General features: G+C 39.2%; 1 protein-coding gene across 9 annotated transcripts; it reads left to right on the forward strand.

Moving 5' to 3' along the window:
* Positions 1 to 4,384: 4,384 nt before the first annotated feature.
* On the forward strand, positions 4,385 to 14,941 carry ZNF518A (zinc finger protein 518A). 9 transcript variants are annotated; one of them, XM_072869785.1, is made up of 4 exons: positions 4,385 to 4,574; positions 5,390 to 5,500; positions 6,626 to 6,749; positions 9,237 to 14,941. In XM_072869785.1, exon 4 carries the CDS (start codon positions 9,355 to 9,357, stop codon positions 14,029 to 14,031), a length of 4,677 nt encoding a protein of 1,558 aa, XP_072725886.1. In that variant the 5' UTR covers positions 4,385 to 4,574; positions 5,390 to 5,500; positions 6,626 to 6,749; positions 9,237 to 9,354; the 3' UTR covers positions 14,032 to 14,941. The 9 variants fall into 9 exon arrangements, with proteins under 9 accessions (XP_072725886.1, XP_072725887.1, XP_072725891.1 ...); XM_072869786.1 differs by lacking the exon at positions 5,390 to 5,500 and adding an exon at positions 5,538 to 5,609; XM_072869790.1 differs by lacking the exon at positions 5,390 to 5,500 and adding an exon at positions 5,541 to 5,609.
* Positions 14,942 to 19,251: the final 4,310 nt, after the last annotated feature.

Raw genomic sequence — 19,251 nt, forward strand, 5'->3', positions numbered from 1 at the left:
TATTCTTACATAAAAGCTTTTTGGTGGGGCCTTTTGAGTTCATTTTTCAAATCTATTATTTCCATACTGATCTGCTTACAAAAAAGCTCCAAACTCTGCTTGCCACTAAAATAAATAATACATTGGCTAGGCAGAGTTCATTTTTTTCATGAAGTACAGTGCACTTGAAACAATGCTTGTGTGAATGAGATGCTTCATGACTGTAAGAGAAGTTCCATATTTCTTTCTCTAAGATAAAATATCAGTACACAGTGAAAAGAAGAAAACTGCCTTTTTATGAGAAAACAGTTTCTGATACACTAGATTATTGGCTTTGATGATCAAATATTTTGCAATGTACAGTTGCCTACAGATAACTGTCAGGTAAAATAAACATCTTAATTTTTTTTAATCTCTGTTTTTTTATGGTAAATAGCCTGGGTTTTTTTTTTCATTGGTTAAAACAGTAGGAAATCATAATGGCAAGGCTTCCTTTTCACAATACATTTTCTTAAAAACATAGCAGTATTAATGCTGACACATAATGGTATCATTATTAATATCAGAACATCACTGAATTCTCATTATGGATTTATCTGCACATCTACAGTGACATTGCAATAGTGAAAGAAGTCAATAATTTAGTTTTCTTTGTGGGTTTCATGGTGCCAATCAGTCTTAGAGCTATCTAAACCATAATTGTTAAAATTGCAGGAATAAAAGTTCAAATGAAAACAACAGCAGCATTGGTAATGTCTGTAGAAACTAATTTAAATTCATGTTAGATCGAACAAAAAATGGGAGAGAACCAAGACTAAAAATCGTTGTAGATCAAAAAACTTCTTGAGATTTGGCTATTTTCTTATATATACCAACAAATGTGAAAATCTGAATGAAATAATGTTTTCCCTTTTAGCCAGGTATTTCCACTTTCTAATGCAAATATGGACCACAGTAGCAGTAACACTTCATTATTGTTGCTAACTCTAAAACAAGGTCTTTCACATCTGTGACCAAATTCAATGATTTCAGGCAAATGCATGAGCAACTTCATATTAAAAATAAGTGGTTTTCTTTAAAAAATGAAGAGTTCCTCAGCTTCATTTGGTGATCTGTGCTTGGTATTTGCCTCAGCATAGACTTTTGAAAATTGAACTATCCTTTTTTTCCAGAGTATTTCTGTGGAAATCCTTAAGTCAGCCCCAATTATTTGGTGTGGATTCATTTCTGATATAAGTAACTTCTGATAGTCCAGCAGATGACGCAATAGATTGATCCAATCCATCCTGCTATCCATAAATAAGATGGATATCTAACTGAAACCAGGGATGCAGTATTCTTGTTTTTTGTGAGACACCCATGTATTTGAGGAAAGCACTGAGTTTTCAATTCTAAAACATCACATATACAGAACTAATAGCAACAATAATAAAAATCGCCTTATGAAGGCTACTTATTTGCACTTAATTGCCCTACCAATTTATAAAAGACTAATGCTAATGACATATGTAATGGGAAGTCCTGTAATTGTTTGCTATTTCAGATGCACAGAGTAATTGTAATGTAATGAGCACTAAGACAGTACAAATACCTTTAAAGCTTCCAAAATGCTACACGGCTTACATGTTTCTGGAGACAATAGCCAACGCTCAGGAAAAAAAATTGACTGCAGATGTCAGAGCAATTTTTTTGCATGAAAAGCAAAAACTGCCGTGGGATATTTCATGTTTCACAGAATATAGACTGTCTTGTGGTTGAACATCTTCACAGGATCTCGCATACTAAAGTGGACCAAATTAAATTTATCTCCTGAGAAAGAATGAAGGAGTGGAGTATTACGTGGATTCAGTCCTTGCTTTTTAAGAATCTGGGAATGAAACAGTGATGTTTACGTATCACGCCTATCCAGATGCATCATGTGTGATCTCTGTCTTCAGGAAAAAGAATACAAAGATATTATAGTCCTCATACAGCATTCATTGATCCTTGAAATAGGACAGTACCTGATGCTACTTTAAAGGAAATGTATTCCAAGGAAAGCATAAAAGTAGTTAAAAATATGTTTGCATTCATGCACTCTGTCACAATTCATGCCTAATGCCACATGAGGTTCAACTGCCAGCATCACGATACTCAGAAAACGCATGTGCTCTCCAGTTCTGTGCACTCACTTCTGAAACACTGGAAAAGACTTTGGTCTCACTTGGATTTCCTTGATGGCTTTTGGTTTAGTTTCTACTCTGAGCATGGTAGGAAGGCAGTTATTGCATTCATTGGTCATCTCTTCAGTGGTGAGCGCATGGATTCAAAAAGATCTTTGAGGCAGCCTCTCATGTCAGTTTATAAGGGGTTCCTAGTACTCCTGCAAAATGGGAAGGTCGTAGGCTATGACTTAGAAATTTTGGGGAGCGTTTTTGCAGATGCTGGCTCTCATGACTAAAGAGCTCTTTCATTAATTTTGGGCGAAGGTATTATATAATGTCAATCTTTTTGGTGGGTTTGCTCATTGTTGTTGTTTTTCATCCAATTGCCACCCTTCTTTTTTCCATATAGTCCTATACAAATCTTAATCCCAAAATAAATTTATTGTTACAAGCATGTGTTTTGATGTCATCTTTTTTGATTCCTCCTGTGCTGCAAAGAATCTCAACGTATATGATAAAATAGATTTTAGCCTTTCTTCTTTCTTTCCCTTGCTGGTGTTATCTCACAAGTTTTCTTTTTCTCTCTTGTGCTTGACATCCGTATGTGTTCTAAATTTGAATTATGAAGTGATACACTACAGATAAAATAGTTTCTATTTTTATATGCGAATTTGTTGCGGTGAACAGTTGACAATATGATGTAGATTTTAATTTCAGATTAGGAATACTAGCATTCTAACACAAATTTGATACTGTAGCTGCTTGTTAGACTGACGACTTTCATGGATAATTCATTTCCATTATCTTTTCTGACTTTAGGGCTGCAGCCAGAACTATGCTGTTTCTCATTTTTTTTCTTCAGTTGTAGTTAGTTTTCAGATCTTCCAAAACACTATGGGCACATATTTACAAACTCCATTTCTGACCATTTAGAAAAATGTAATGAATTAGAGGCCAGAAGAAGAATGTGAAGATTTGCATGCCAGTCACCAGTGTATTTCTCTGCTTGCTTTTGGCACAGTTTCATTTGGGTGTAGTAGCACCATCAATGATATAATTCTATTCCTGAAGATACTCTTTAGGGCCAAAAATCCCACCCCAAAATGGCTTCTATTCATTTTCTTTTACAGTCCAGGACAAAAGGGAAATAAGTGATGTCAGTTTGAACGAGGAATTAAAAATACGTTCATGTTAAATGGATCCATATTACACACACATACACACTCAAAGACAGCAACATTCCTCCTTGTTCTCAAATGTGATCATGAGTAAAAAAGGGTATTTCTTAAACTTTGTTGCAACTACTAAGATGTGACAACGCTTCTGGAGGAAAATTTAGCTGAATCGCTGTCAAATTGCTCATGAGTTAGTTTAAGCTTTTTCCTTTGGGAACCCAAACCTTTCCTCCCCTTCGCTTTTCATTTCTGAATGCTATTTAATAAGTGGAGAAAGGCTTTCCTTTTCAATGACCTCTTCACTCAGAATTCATCTTTACAGTCTATTTCTGCCATGGGTGTTTGCCACTTCTTGGCCATGGTACATCTGAATTTCCTGTTTCACACGTGCCTTCACACTCGTTGATAATCTTACTTTTGGTGATCTTCCACGTGCATTAAAACTTATAACAAATATTTAGAGGGCACTACTAATGGGCGTAGTTTATCCCTCTTCTAAGTAGCAATGATACTGTGTCTCTAACAAGGCAAACATTTATTTTCTAATGATTTTAAGCTTTGATTTTTGTTATTTGAAGCATATGAAAACGCATCAACTCATCTAACCCATGTATAACGTTCTCAATGCTTTCATGGCTGCCATCTTCTGGAAATACCCCCTATATGTTGCATCTACGCAGCTCAGCAAATCCTTGTCTATGGCAGGCCACCAACAGCCTAGGCCGGGACCTCTCTTTCTGGGTGTTTTATGACGGGACGTCAGCTCTCCCTGCCCAGTGCCACTACCGGCCATCGAGCCACACACACCCTTGGGCGGAGGAAAGCGCAAAACCACCGAAAGGTAACGATGGGCCGTGCGGCAAGGCTGTACCTATGGCCGTGCCATGCGGCCAAGGCCCACGGGGCCGGCCCTCCCGCCAGCCCGGCATTGTGCTTCCCTCCCGCCCCCAGCCCCCGCGGCCACATCCGAGGAGGAGGAGGAGAAGGAGGAGGAGGAAGAAGACAGCGGGGGCTGTCGCTGCCGCCGCCTCGCCCACACCGGGGGCCGGCCCCGCGGGGCAGCCGCCCGGCCCGCTGGGGGGCGGCGGCGCCCCACCCCTCCCCCCCCACCCCGCTCCCCCGCCCTAGGCCTCGTCGGCCGCCGTCCGTCTCCCCAGGTGAACGCGTATCCCTCCGCCGCGGCCACCCCTACCGCCGGGCTCGCAGCCCCACAGTCCCCGGATGGAAACTGTTATGGCCGCCAACAGCGACTCGCCGGGATATGGAGAGGGGCGAGGTAACTCCGCGAGGGGCGCCGGGCAGGGAAGGGGAGTCCCCGTGCTCTGCGGGAGGGGGAGGCCCGGCGCGGGCCGTGGCGGCGAGGGGCGGGCAGGAGGTGCGAGCCCCGTCAGGGCAGGAAGCCGCCCCGTGGTAGGGGTGAGCCGTCAAATAGTCCTGCGCCCCCCGCCCCCTCTGGCCGCGGGAAGTTCGCGGGGCGGCCGGGGCTGGGCGGCGGGGCGGCCGGGGACCCTGGGTAGCGCCCGGCCGCGGCGGGGAGCGGGCGACAACGCCTCATGGCCGGCCCCGGGCCGCCTGCGGAGCCGTATCCTTCCGCCGGGCTACGCGGGGCCAGGCGAGACGTCGCGGGCAGCGCGGCGCCCCCCGGGGCCGTGTGGGCGCCCCGCGGCCCGGCGGGGCGGGGGCAGCGCTGCCCGCCGGGGCCGCCCGAGGAGCCGGGTGGCTCCCAAGGAGGAGCTGGGGAGAGGAGTCGCCCCACTCGCCCCCACCCCGGTTTTGGAGAGCGCCCCGCGCTGCCGCCGCGGTCGGGTGGAGCCCGCGGCGCGGCCCTGAGGCAGTGGCAGCCCCGGGGGCTCTCCCGAGCCCCGCCGGGCGGCGTCAGCGACCGCATCGTGTTTTGTCCCTGCTCTTCTCTGTCTCCTCGTCCCGGGGACGGGGGGGACAGCTCGCGCCCTGGCCCTGCTCCTCGGTAAGCCCCCGCAGCGCCCTGTGGGACCGCTGTTTATTAATGGTGGTGCCGGGAGCCCCGGGCGGGGAGACGGGGAGCGTCCCCCCGACGTGGCAAGCGTGGGCTGAGAAAGTGGTTGTTTGCAGGTACGTTTGCGGTGGCCGTGTATCACTGGAGCGTTGAGCTGCTGTTTTCGTAAATGACAAGTTTGCTGTGTGGCATGAGTGTCTGTGTTCGTCAGCTTTGAGAGTGATTTGGTAATTTATTTTTATTTTACATTTTATTTTACAAAAGCAGTTTTGCTGTGTCAGATCGTATCTGACCGCCAGAATCTCTAGCTCTATGGGTTCCTGAAGATCTAGTTCTGTAAGTTTCTGCATGTGTCCGGATATTTGTAGAGATGAAGGCAATACTCTAAATCTGCAGGCATATATAGGATGGGACCAAGCATGGAAGATACTTTAGTATAGGGTTTTGTGTGTTTTTTTTTTTTTTAAGTAAAACTTAAATGAGTATGAACAATTTTTACAGAAATCTTGAAAATACTACCTGCCTGGAAATGTGTTTTGAATTTCTGTTTTTTTGTTCTAAATGGAAAAACTGTAAAAGGTACCTAACTTAGGAGTGACTTACTTTTATCTGTCATTTCTCACTAGATTAAAGTATATAGCTAAAACTTTTTTTCTCCGTGTGTACTTTTTTTAAACAAAATACTGACATATTGGAGCATTTTTGGGGAAGAAAATTGAGGCTTAGAGCCTCAAGTGGTTACTTATGCTTGTGCTTAGTGTGTGGGTTTTTTTTTTCATGAGAGTTAACTTTGGCGCATGCTTATGTATTTTCAGGGTTTGTATTCATTACATCTGCTTTATAATCTATTTACTTGTTTCGAATATTGTGAATGTAATATTCCACCTCCCCCCCCCCCCCCCGGCTTTTGCAAAACTTTCTAGAAAATTAGAATTAGGTCTTTGCTGTAGAATTTGTTACAGTTTTTACTTAAGAAAAGTTTCTTTTGAGTTCAAGTTAAAATTTGATGGACTGAGGTACCAGTTACTGCTTTCTGTCTTGTTTTTAAGTTATCATACGTTTATGCTTACCAGTTACGAATGCCTGAGAAGTAGTGACAAAGCTAAGGTTAAAATAGGCCTTGTTAGGAGGAGTATGCTAGCCATTTTAAAGCCCACTCATTAATTTAGAAATTTTATTGTATTTGATGGTGTTCTTTGGGAGCAAACATGGTACATTTTTACAGTTTTTCTGTCTTCAGTGTATTAAAAATGCACGTAATGTTAAATTGTGAAGGATTTGTGCTTTTCAGCTTATTCTTTCAGTTATGCTTGTATTTACACCTTTAAAAATATCTTTCCTTTTGCTTCCAGACCTTTTTTCACTATTCCTCCTGACTGTGGCCTTTTCTGAGTCTTACATATTTACCTCTTCTGTGTATGTGGAAAAATGTTAAAAAGGCTGTTGAAGAATTGAAGTCAAGTCTTTTCTTAATGTGTAAGTCTGACTTCTTCTTTAATAATGTACATTTAAAGATTTGTGAGATTATTTTTTTTTTTACTAGTTGGTTGTTTCTCGTAAATATTTTTATTTATCGTGCTGCAAGTGCTTGTTGATAGTTGCATGCTACCCAATAATAACAAAGTTAAATTGTAATTTGTGTGGTTAATTAGTTAAAGGAGATCTCAAATCAGGTTTGAATGTACCCAACTGAGACTCTTTGCCAAACATAAATGTTTTATCCAGTTAGTGAAATGTTGCCCAGTTGAGGACCACATTGGCCCCATGTTAAAAGCCTGAGGTGTTTGTTCTCTGCAGCATACTGCATCTACTTCTGATTTTTATAGTGTTAATTGCACACATTTCAGGTTTCAGTATTTGACAGTATAACATTTTAATCTGAATGATAGGCAGCTGCCATTGGGATGATGTATTGCATCATGCAACCTGTAATCTTCATGTGTTGCATCTATGTATTAAAAAAGTTCTTCAGCAAACAAGTCTGAGTCATTTTTAGTTACTTATTCTTTATGTGGGAGTCCAGCTTGCTCTTGTTCAAATAAGGGATTTACCATTGACAAGAGAAAGCATTACAATACAGTACACTCTTGGTGAAAGTGGACTGTAAGGTAGATGAATTGTTCTCTTCTGAAGGCTCAAAGTAGAGTAATATCCCATATATTAATCTCCTGGGTGGAAGATGGGAAATGTATTATTGAGTTTAAAAAAAAAAACAACAAAACTATCCTGTATCTGAAGTGTTTTAGTTTGGAAAGACTTCCAAGGAGGGAGTGTATATGTATGTGTCTGTGGCTTGTGGGGTTTTTTTTGTTTTTGTTTTTTTGAATGTCAAACATGTAGTTGAAATCTTGCAGGTCTCAGCTGAAGAACACAATTAATTGAATTTATTTGATATTGGAGTCTGTGTAAAATGGCAAAGTCTGTTTTGCTTATTATTTTCAAGAATTGTGCAGAAATGCTAATATCTTTACCAAAGGAATGCAATAAAGCATACGCTTAAAAAAAAAAAAAAGGTGTTTTGCTTTTCTTGCTACGTGATACATGAACATGGCCTTGAAAATTTTTCAGTCTCCATTTTCTTTCCATTTTCTTTGTCAGGTACTTACATGTTTAATGCTAGATACTTCCTTCTTGCAGGACTATGGGAAAATATTTGGAAGACCTTAGTGGTGATGCTTGTGATGGCCTGGAGCTCTAGAAGCAGTTCTTGCACTTCATCACAATGAGGGAGAGGATGTGATCATTCTTTCAGTTTGAATCTGAATAAATAGGATGATCTAATGAGTTCCAAGTCTGTGTTGCTTCAGGGTGGGTAGGGGAATAGTGGAGAGAGAGCTGCTGATCAGATTTCAGCCAACACTTTACTGACTTTTGCTAGTAAAGAAGAAAGTGACGCTATGATTTCTGCTATGGAAAAAGTTTTTTGTAAAAGTATTGTATACTAGTGAAGAAATAGTTCTTGTTACGTTTCAGTTTCAGTTTTAAAAATCCAAATGATTTTCACTGCTATTCCATTTCTGCTGATTTTATGTTGACATGTGGGGGTGTTGTTCGGGCACAGACTTGAGCTGCTATAAATTGTCAGTGCGGCCTGTTATGGAAACACTGACGTTAAGTCTGTAGTGAGACAATGATGCTGACCATACCTATTTGAGCCTCTTAATCCATAGAGAAGTACTGTTGTCAGTCATGCTCTCGTTCTGAAAAGATTAACCTATACCCAGGAACATATGGTGAGAAACCAAAGTTAACTTTTATCTGTTGACTACTTGAGACTTGTGTGATACTAAAGGTAGGCATGCGAAAAATTCATTGTAGAGGAGTATGGTGGGTTTTTTGGTGTTGATAAAGGTAATGTTTCCATTAGTGAAGTAGATATTTTGACAGTTTTTAATTTTTTCTTTTCTTTTTAAGCACAATAGTTAGCTACTAATAGAGTAACAGACTTGAATAACAAAAATATATCAACTCCTGCTGAATTTGACTTGTTTTTGTACTTCAGCTAGGTTCAGTTAGTCATCCATGTTACAGAGGAGGTACTGTGTTTATATTTGCTTGAAATCCTGAATAAGTAATAAATGTTAGCTTCATTTTAAAAAAAGCAGCTCTTGGGATTTCTCATACTTACAGACTGTCCTGGTGGGAGAAAACCAAAATTTGATGGCATGGAATTTCAGTGTTTTCATCTTTCAGTAGATGTTGTCCTTTAAAGCTTATTTTTCAAGATTTATGTATTTTTTGTGTGGGGAAAAAAACCCCCAAACAACAAAAACCCCAAACACAAACAAACAAAAAAAGGTTACAGTGTAATGTCTCATTTTTTTGCCTCATCCTTTTTTCTCTCAAATGCTATTATAAAAGTCAACAACTTCCAAGATTGGTATGTATTTATTAATGAATTGCAATGAGTGTTCTAATTGCATTAATTTTAAATGTAATATTTGCTTTGTTTTCTGATTTCAGGAGAGTAAAATGGGGAAGTTCTAGAACCTTGAGAATAACTCGGCACAGCAGTCTTGTTTGCTGCAGAAACTAAGACTAGTCTCAAGAATTCACTTAAAGAAAAGGAAAACCTAAAATCATGCCATCTGAAAAGGAACAGTTTTTTCCTGATGATAAAAAGCAAATTAATTTGTTAAAACACAATGCTGCAAAGAATTTTTCTACAGATACTGCTTTGGAAAAAGCACTGGTGAATGATCCTTTCAGTGTGATGACTCAACCAGCAATTTTAGATGTCAGTCTCTCTTACGAACTAAAAAATGTGAAAATTGATTTACCCAAGGTGAACATTCCAGATGAAGTATTAATGAAACATGAAGTTGATAGATTTAGAAAACTCTTTCAGTGTAAACAGCAAACTGCAAGGAAGTCCTTAAGTCTAGAGAAAATAAATGGAAGCAATCCCAGTTGTTCAGAGGGAAGCCACTTGCAAAATAAACCAGAAGTGCAATTTGAAGAAGGGTTGAAAACTACAGCAAAGATACTGAATTTCACTTGTACGAAGTGCAAGGATAACATTAGATACAGCCCAAATGATCTACAGAAACATTTTCAGCTGTTACACTATGGTGAGTTGCCTTTGTATCCTTGTGAGATGTGTAACTTCTCGGCTAATGACTTTCAGTCATTTAAACAGCATAGACGCACCCATCGTAGCACTTTAGTAAAATGTGAGCTCTGTAATGATGAGCATATGTACACTTTGTTGGATTTGACAAAACACTTCACATCAAAGCATTGTGTAAATGGTCACTTTCAATGTGAAAAATGTGGGTTTTCTACCCAGGATGTGGGCACATTTGTTCAGCATATTCACAGACATAACGAGATTCCATATAACTGTGGAAAATGCCATCATGTAAGCTTTACAAAAGAGGAGTTCCAGAAACATCTTCTTGTTCATACCAGTATGTTTCCTTTTGGTTGTCAATATTGCAGTTACAGCACACCACGGAAAGATTATCTTCTAAAACACATCATAGCTTTGCATAGAGACCACTTATATGCAAAAGAAAAACTGGAAAAGGATAAATGTGAAAAAAGAATAGTGAAGACTCCAGCAGGACTGAAGCTTGTGTTAAGAAGGTATAAAATGGGAGCATCAAAAAAAGCACTCTGGAGACGGAAAAAAATAAGCGGTGGAAGTGACAAAACTGGAGAAAAAAATGCACAAGTGCTAAGAAGTGTGAATAAAATTCAAACAAAATCTGAGGAGCTGAACCAGTGTATGAGAGATGTGGAAGCAAATGAAGAAAAAGATCAAATTATATATACAGAAAAGCATAATTTCACGGGTGGAATGCTCTCTGCTACTACTGCACAATACAATAAAGCAGATGATGGAACAAGTTACGGCCTGGGATTATTGAAAAATGCTGTTCATGGGCCAACAGTATTGATGGTCAAAAACAATAAAATATCTGTTCCAGCAAATTACAGTGCTAAATTTATGGGATTTAAAATGGTAGATGGAAAACAACATATTGTTATAAAATTATTGCCTACAAGTAAGCAGAACTTACATTTGTTGGGTCAGAAAGCTGATCCTATTAAAGATGGTTCTACAACTCCTTTGCTACAGACTGCTGATCCCTGTGGCTTGTCTTCAGGTGCTCTACCACATGTAACTGATCAGTCAACCTTAAAGAACAATTCTGTTCACCCATTAACCTCTCCTCCGTTTTCTTGTTCTGCTCCTCATTCAGGAAAAACAAAAGTGGAAAAACAAAATAACTCCTTATTGTACGGTCGGAGTGTTTCTCAAACTGTAGCACCTTCTAATGTAGCTGTAGGAAAAAGTTCGAATTATTTGCCAATGAAGTTGGGCTCAACTGTACCTCCGTGTGATGAGGTGACAAAAGTTGGAACTCGAAGTAATATCTCGTGGGGACGCTATAGTCCTCCAAGTCATCCTCAGGTATTACCACCCACTATTACAAATACGCTTCACTATGACCCTATGAAAATGCCCTTCTTTCCTGAACTGAAAATACAAAATGGTGGCCTGAATAATAGTAATGGAACTAATAATCTCTATTATTCAACTTCAGTGGATTCTTCTAATGAAGGGTTGCTGTCTTTTCATAACTATTCCAAAATGGACACTTCAGATAATCCATGTAGCATTTGGATGTCAACAGATGACAGATATAAAGAATTTTTATCTAGCAAAACAGTTTGTTTTCAAAACAGTAGAAGAACTGAATCTGCATCTTCATATTCAGAGTCGATGAAAGGCTTAAAACCAGAGAAAGGTGTATCAGCCCAATCAAATATTAATAAAACTTATGGACACACAAACACTAAGAATAACTCTGTGTCTTCTAAAAGCCAATCTAAATGTGGTGTTGATGGCAAGTGTTTTATGGAGGACCAGCATCATGGCCAGCAGTATTTGGACACTGGCATACATCAAGGCTTTGAGAACGTAGCTGAGAAATTCCAAGAAAATGCCTCTGATTGTGTTAACTCGGTCTTAATGCCTAAAATCACATCTGTTTTCTCATTGCAGAGTGAACAGGCAGCTAATTATTTATCGCCTGAAATAAACCAGTTACTGCAAGATGTATTAAAAGTGAAAGCAACTACTCAGCAAGAATCACACAGCAAGTCAAATAACTGCATAAAACTTCATTCTGACAAGCTGCTTTCTAGTCACGAGACAGGGAATAAAGCCTTTACGCATTTAAAAAGCTCTGCAACTGCATGTAGTTTTCAGAGGCCTCCTACTAATGTAGGCTTTCATTTATATAAGAGAGAGTTGAACACAAGATGTAGCACAAATGAAGGTACACATTGTGGGAGAGACAGACAGACACCCAGAACATCATTTGATTCACAGGGAATGGATAAATTATCCAGAACTCCAGGTGTTGGTACGTTGCTAAAAACTCATACAGATGCAATCATAACACAGCAGTTAGTAAAAGATAACATACTGTCTACAACCCAAAATCCTAGTAGCTTTTCGCCAGTTCTTCAGGAACAGAAGAAAACCCTTTTAGTTCAGTCCCCTCCGTCAGGATTTTTTGTTCCTTTGCACCTTGCTAACCAGCCCGGACTACAGGTGGTTTCAGGAAAATCTCTTCCATCAACCAGTTCGTCAGATGGGCATGTGACTAAAGGTGTACCTGCATCCTTTGTTTTAAATAAAGGACCTGGAATGATTTTGACTTTTAGCGGGGCAATTGGAACAGTTGCAAATGTCCCTAGTGATAGTTCTCAGGTTTTAGGTAGGGTTGCATCCAGAGAATATAGTAAAATAACCATACCAGCTTCAAAAGTGGAGGGGAAAAATGACAGTTTCAGAAGTGTAAGAAGTTCCTGTAAGAGGAGAGCATGTAGTACAGCAAATGACTCATTGAATAGTATGCCATTCAAAGGACCTTTAGTAATTACAAACTCATTGGAGTCATCTGTGAAGGGAATTTCTTCTGTGAAGGTGTTACCAGAGCATCAGGATGCTGTCTTTGGTTCCTTGGAGTCGGTAAACCAACAGGAAATTAAACAGAAACAACATGTTTATGCACTTTTGCCTGATGGACAGCAGGCAGTTTTTCTGAAATGTATGACACCAAACAAGCCTGTAGTTCATAAACATAGTGTTTTTCAGGATAATGCTCATTATCAAAATTGTCAACCAAAGAAAACTGGAGCCATGCAACAAAAGCTTTTGCTGAAAATTAAGACTTCTACTTCAGATATGCTGGCTGATACCACTCAGTCAGTAAGCAACTCGGTGCCCTCACTACAGTTGGATAACTTGCAGTCCCTTACTCCTGCACTAGCACAGAAACAAACTAATCTTACTTCTAATGATGCCTTAATCTTACCAGGTAGGTTAATGCCAGCAAATGCCTCTTTGGCAAGCTCTAATCCAGCATTTTGTGTTCCTCCTGTAGAACCTGTTTATTCCAAGTCTGCAGGGACACGGTTGCAAAAAGGTTCTATTGAGAGTATGCAAGTAATAACTGCTAACAACAGGAATAACTTTGGTAGTCAGAAATCCACATGGAGCACTCGAAACAGAACTGCAAAAGTAAAACCTCGTTTAAAACAAACTGGGTCTAAAAGTTCAGAAACTGTGGGCGTGCAAAGAAACAAGAATTTCAAACGGAAAAGTAAGGATAATTGCCCAGAACCTCCAAGAAAGAAAGTAATGTTGCACAGAAAGTGTAAGGAAAAGAATCAGGCTGAAGTTGTTAGTGAATCAGGTGGCCCTTACAAACCAAGGGCATCAAAAGAAACTGTGAGGACCTTGAAATTACTTCCTTTTAATTCTAAACAGCTTGTAAAATGCCCTCGGAGAAATCAACCAGTTGTTGTGCTTAACCATCCCGATGCAGATGTTCCAGAAGTTGTAAATGTAATGAAAACCATTGCTAAATTTAAGGGACATGTTCTTAAGGTTTTATTGTCAAAAAGAACTATTGAAGCACTTCTACAGCCAGCCTTCTGCAATCCTTTGGACGTAACTACTGATGATCTTTCTCAAAAGAGGCACAGGACAATAAAACCTATTAGCCCTGTAAAAGAAAGATTTGTCTTAAAATTGACACTGAAAAAGACTAGCAAAAACAATTATCAGATTGTGAAAACTACCTCTGATAACACCTTGAAAGCTAAGTTTAGCTGCTGGTTTTGCGGTAGAATATTTGACAATCAGGATAATTGGGTAGGACATGGACAGAGGCACCTGATGGAGGCTACTCGAGATTGGAATTCATTAATGACCAGTGAAGAAAGTAAAACTTAAATATCGTACATTACAGTTTTTTTAAAAAGAGAATCAATTTAATTAGGATACACAAATAATTCTGTTTTGTATTTCAGTATTGTAACTGAAGTTTAAAAATGATGCAAAGTGCTTGTATTTTAAAAGGAAGATCAGATTCTCTGTTGCCATCAAGTTTTGAGATAGTTCAAGGAGCTTTGTGGTTTAGATAACTTGTAACTAACTGCAAATACAATTCCATAAAAATATATATTATTTTTTGTTACAACTATCATGTCCTATATTTTTATTCTATAAAATGAGTCTTCAGGGCTTTTGTTCTGTACATATTTAAAAAAACCTAAACATGTAAATATTTTTATACTTTTCAGTTATTTGGTATAATTCTTGCACAGAAATTACCCCCCCCCCCCATTTTTCAGTTCTGTGCATGCACTACTAAAACCAGTTTTTAAAATTTTTCAACTACACAGCTGTTATCCTGGGATTTTTGTTATTTTCACTTGTTAGCTCTTGATTTTGTTTTTCAGGGATTGAACACTATTGTTAGCAAGTGCCTAAAAGATGTGAAGCAGTTTACATTATGTCAACTGTGTAACCATAGGTCCATATAGGGCCATTTCCCCAATAGTTTCATTTAAACAAAGCCATATGTGAATGCTTTAAGCTATATTGCTATGCACATGACACTTGTACTATTTCTGTGCAGTTTGTCTACTTTCTTAGTGAAGTATTTTTCATATAAATTAATAAAACTGTTACGATTGTGTTAATACGGTGAGCCTGAGAATGGAATCAGTTGAAAATATACAGTATATATATATTCATAATGTATATGGTGTTTAAGAATGGTGAACATTCCTAATCTGTATTGACTCTGTCACTATTAAATTTGCTATAACTTGTGTTTACAGAATATGACTGTGAGCATTTATAGAAAATACTTCTATTTTGTTTTATACTATGTCTGCCACAAACCCTATGGGAAGGCCAGGATATGGTGAAGTGCAAAGCACCATTTCAGGCCTGTAAGTGCATTCCAGTTTTATTCCAGGTGGATGTAATTTGTCCCCATAATGACTAAATAGTATTTTCTACTATTGCTTATTCAGATGAACTGCCTCTTAGGGTACCAGGGGTTTGGCAAAACCAAGGCTTAAGTTATTCCTTCCTCATTTTACCACCCAGTAGGGTAATATTCCTAGGAGCCTGCTTGCTTCCTACTTACAGTTCTAGGGATAACGATGAAGGGGGAATATGCTTCATGTTTCTTAATGTTTATATGAGGGTATGTAAACAAAAGACCTTATCTTAGCCATAGTGACTGAGAGTATACAAATGAAGGTCCTTATTATGCACAGTAATTATTATGTTCAGAGGCTTTGTCCTCCAGATTCTTAATTAACCTGGAGGCTAGATCCAGTCTTCAGTGGGAGTGCCCTTACCATATGGCACCTGTTGCCCAAGCAATGGAAGATTGTATCTTAGGTGGGTAAGTCATCTTCCCAAAGTATTGATGGAAAAACTGTCAAAATTGAATACTGGACTTAGAGAGGACTGGGGTATTTCACTCTCTGAGGTTTTAGATTGTATGCAAGCTCAGGGATAGTTCTCTGTGACTATTTCCATAGGGTGGAAGTGAAGATTGACTTGCTACCAATGAAGCAATTAGAAGTCTTTTATGGATGTCACAGGGATGTCACTGGTAACAGAATTTGACTTATGTTTTAAGAAGTGTTATAATGAAAATGATTTAAAAAAAAATTACTTCAGTAGCTAGATACAGGTTTTTTTCTTGATGTGTCTGTTGGCAGGAAGAGGCACACTAGCCTTGTAGCTAGTGGGCATCTTGTGCATGACTTGTGCATGACTCCCTTGTAGGGAGTCAACTGAAGTACCTGAGACAGTCAAGGCAGCATAGTTTGGGTGAATTAATATACAGTTGGTGTGTGTTCTGTATCAAAATTGGATCATTTTGTGTTGTGCAATGGGCTTGAGCTCTTTCATGAATTTGGGTAGGAGCTTTGAAGAAGACTAGTGTAGCAGTGAGGAAGTGTGTTAGAAAGAAACAGCATTAGGGAAGGACAAAAATGTGTTGAGCTTTTTTCACTGGAAGGATCTGTTGGCTTCCTCGGCTTCCTCTCCTATAAACCCTGAAATTGAACCACTGATTCCTGGACGTTGCCCTTGCCTTCTTTGGCAGAAATATCTGTGAAGTTTGTTGCTAAAACTTACTCGGTGCAACTTGACCGAGGATGACCAATTTTTGTTAACAGTTACTTAGCATTGAGGTGGAAGTACTGCTGTAGAGTTAGGGGGGTTTCTCTATGTTGATAAATCATGAGAGTGACAACTGTCATTGGAATTTTTTTCCCTCCAGCTTGTTTTCCTATTAACTGGGTAACCTTAAACAATACTGTGAAAAAGAACATTGTAAAGCTAGGAAATGTTGAAATAAGGTTGCCTTATACAATCTCAATGCATTGTCATGTGTCACTGTCCGTGCACATGCAACTCATTCAGTGCAGAGAACTGTTGCTCCCTCTTGAGCAGTGACTTCATATTTTGTTTCCCCACCCTCAGTTATGTCCTTGTGTTATTTAGCACACATTGCTCAAGTATTGTTCTGAATGTATAATTCTCTCTTTCTTAATGAGCTTTTCCATAATGCTTTGTTTGAGGTCCTAAGAGTTTGGCACTTCTGCAGATCAGATTTCAAGGAATCTCAAGGGAGAATTCCACAAAATTAAGACCACAATTAATGATAATCAGGAGAAAGTTTGGCTTAAGCAATCGGACCAGCATCACAGTGGATAGTGCAGTAGAAGGTGCAGGGACAATATACAGTTCTTCAATGAAATGTTCAACTGCTTTAACAATATGAGGCTGCCTTTTTACTGGCTGACTCCTGCAATGTTTGTTTGCGCATTTCTCAGCATCTTCAGTAAATGGGAAAGGTGTCTTACAAATATCCTACAAACAACAGCCCTTCATTACACAGCTACGATTTATCCCTGAAGTATTTTGTGAACCAAGTGAAATATAGAAAGCCACATGGAAAAATAGTCAATGATCATATATTTAATGCTTGTATTGTAATGGATATATCTGATGTGACAACTTAAGGTTGCACAGGTAACCAGATTTGAAGAGTGTCTTGATTTTGAGTGCTTGACTTTGCCACCATAACATTTAAAGATAGCTTGTAACGTTGCGCATATAGCAAGATAAGAAAACCTTAACTTGGTTATAGTGTTTTGGGACATACATAAATAGGTGCAAGTGCAGCAGGGTCAACAAGTGTTTTTCCTCTGAGAAAATGTTCTGTAAATATATACTTGGCCTAAGCCTTATTTGTACAGTGTTCGTGTGCTTGTGTAAAGTGGCCTTAAAGAGGCCTAAAATCTATCCTGTTGTGTATTCTTTGCAAGATGTGTATTAATCAGTAAGTCATGGTTTCTCTTCCGCAGTAATTCCAATGTTTTAACAAAAAACTTGTGTTCAATGTGTGTTCCAGCGTTGTTGTCATGTGAGACATGTTTTTTTTACAACACTTCCTAAGAATCTCTGCCTGCTGCTGGTGGTTTAGATTGAAGGAGGAATGTAGTTTTGTAAGTTGCATGTCTGAACACTTGGAGTTTTGAGAATGCAAGTTCTTACTCCTTTCATGTAACATTGTTAGGAATGATTTGCAGTACTCATTGTACTCTCCTTTCTATATCAGGTAGGCAGACAACACTTCTGCTCCTTTGTACATTAGTAAATATGGTACTTTGCCCTGAGTTCTCAGACAAAAAATTGACTTAATTTTAAAGCCAGTTTTTTAGCTTTAGTTTTAGGTCTTCCTTTATTTTCTTCCTAGCTATTCAGTTAATGACAATTAATACGGAAGAGAAATTAGCTAACAATATCAAAGAAATACGGGAGGAGAGGTGTGTTGCTATGTCTGTCAGAGGTCAGACTTGACATAAGTGCGACCTGGTGGAAACAGCTGGCAGCATGAAGTAGTGGCAGCTGCTGGCACTGCAACAGTTGTAAGATAAAAGTTTCAGGTATAGGATTGCACCAAGTTACCATTTCCTAGATTCTGTATTGGCTGCTGAATCAATAGAGTCAGGATTTTTAACATAGCATGCTCCATCCTGAGTGCTAATTTATTTTATATCCTTGCAAAATGCAAGCTTGTATTTTCCCTTGGTCAAACCTTTCTCTTCTCCAGCTAAAATTGTGTTTCAAAATGTGTCTATACCACAGTCTGCCCAAGCTATAAAAGATCTAGCTTGGGTATGGAAAGCAGAGTAACTAGTCTGCTTCCTGTATAAAACTGAGTATAGTAAAATAGGTGATCACATACTGGTGTGTTTGGTTTTTTTCCCTTATGGAGCGTTATTTTGTGCCTGGGGTGTTCTCATCTCAGGATGAATGGATTATTTTGTGGAAGGTGGTGTTGCCTATCAAATCCCTGCTTCATTTTGTTGTTGAAACTGTAAGGTACCCCTGTAATGATGTAGAACATGGCTAAAAAGAAAAGGGTTTAGGGATGAAAGTAGTTCAATGTTTATCTAGAGCATATTTGTTATTTGTAGATCAGCCACGAAGTTACATGTAATACTGAGCACTTAGAGCTGAGGGGCAGGAGCAGCAGTGCTTTGAGTATAGAAAGGGCTCAGTATTGCTAATTACCTTAAAAACCTGATACTTAGTCTCTCACATGGAAGCCTATAGCTATGCTTGAGTTTCCCTTTTTCATGCCTTTTTCTTCCCCAGTTCTAGAATGATGGTGATACTACACATTCAACTCAGAAAGAAACGTTTGAAGAACCTACACGCTTTTGTGAGGAGCAACATATAAAGGTTAACAAGAAACAGACAGTTGTGTTAAGAACAAGGTTTAAATACTGTGTAGTACATGAGTGAATAAGGCAAGGACTCTACATGAATGCAAAGAAAGCTAAATACTGAATGGCTGCTTTTTCACGGATTATTTTCCATTGGGAGTATTGCTTGAAATAGTAACCTTCTAGAGTGATGTTTCATGTAACTAAATATCAGAGTACACATATAGGAGTAAATTAAGCTTGCAGAGACTAATAAGTTTTGTGGCCTTGACTTGGCAGTCTTAATGTTCTAAACATTACACTAGTACTAAGCATAGTATCAATACTAATTAATACCAACTGAACAATATATTAATAAACATAGCATTTCTGTAGTACTGTGAACAGTCTGTCATAGGCAGGC

This window comes from Ciconia boyciana, chromosome 8 (genome assembly GCF_034638445.1).
Source record: "Ciconia boyciana chromosome 8, ASM3463844v1, whole genome shotgun sequence".
NCBI lineage: Eukaryota > Metazoa > Chordata > Aves > Ciconiiformes > Ciconiidae > Ciconia > Ciconia boyciana.

Coding starts and splice junctions, on each gene's coding strand:
- ZNF518A (XM_072869785.1), top strand. CDS start 9,355: ATGCCATCTGAAAAGGAACAGTTTTTTCCTGATGATAAAAAGCAAATT.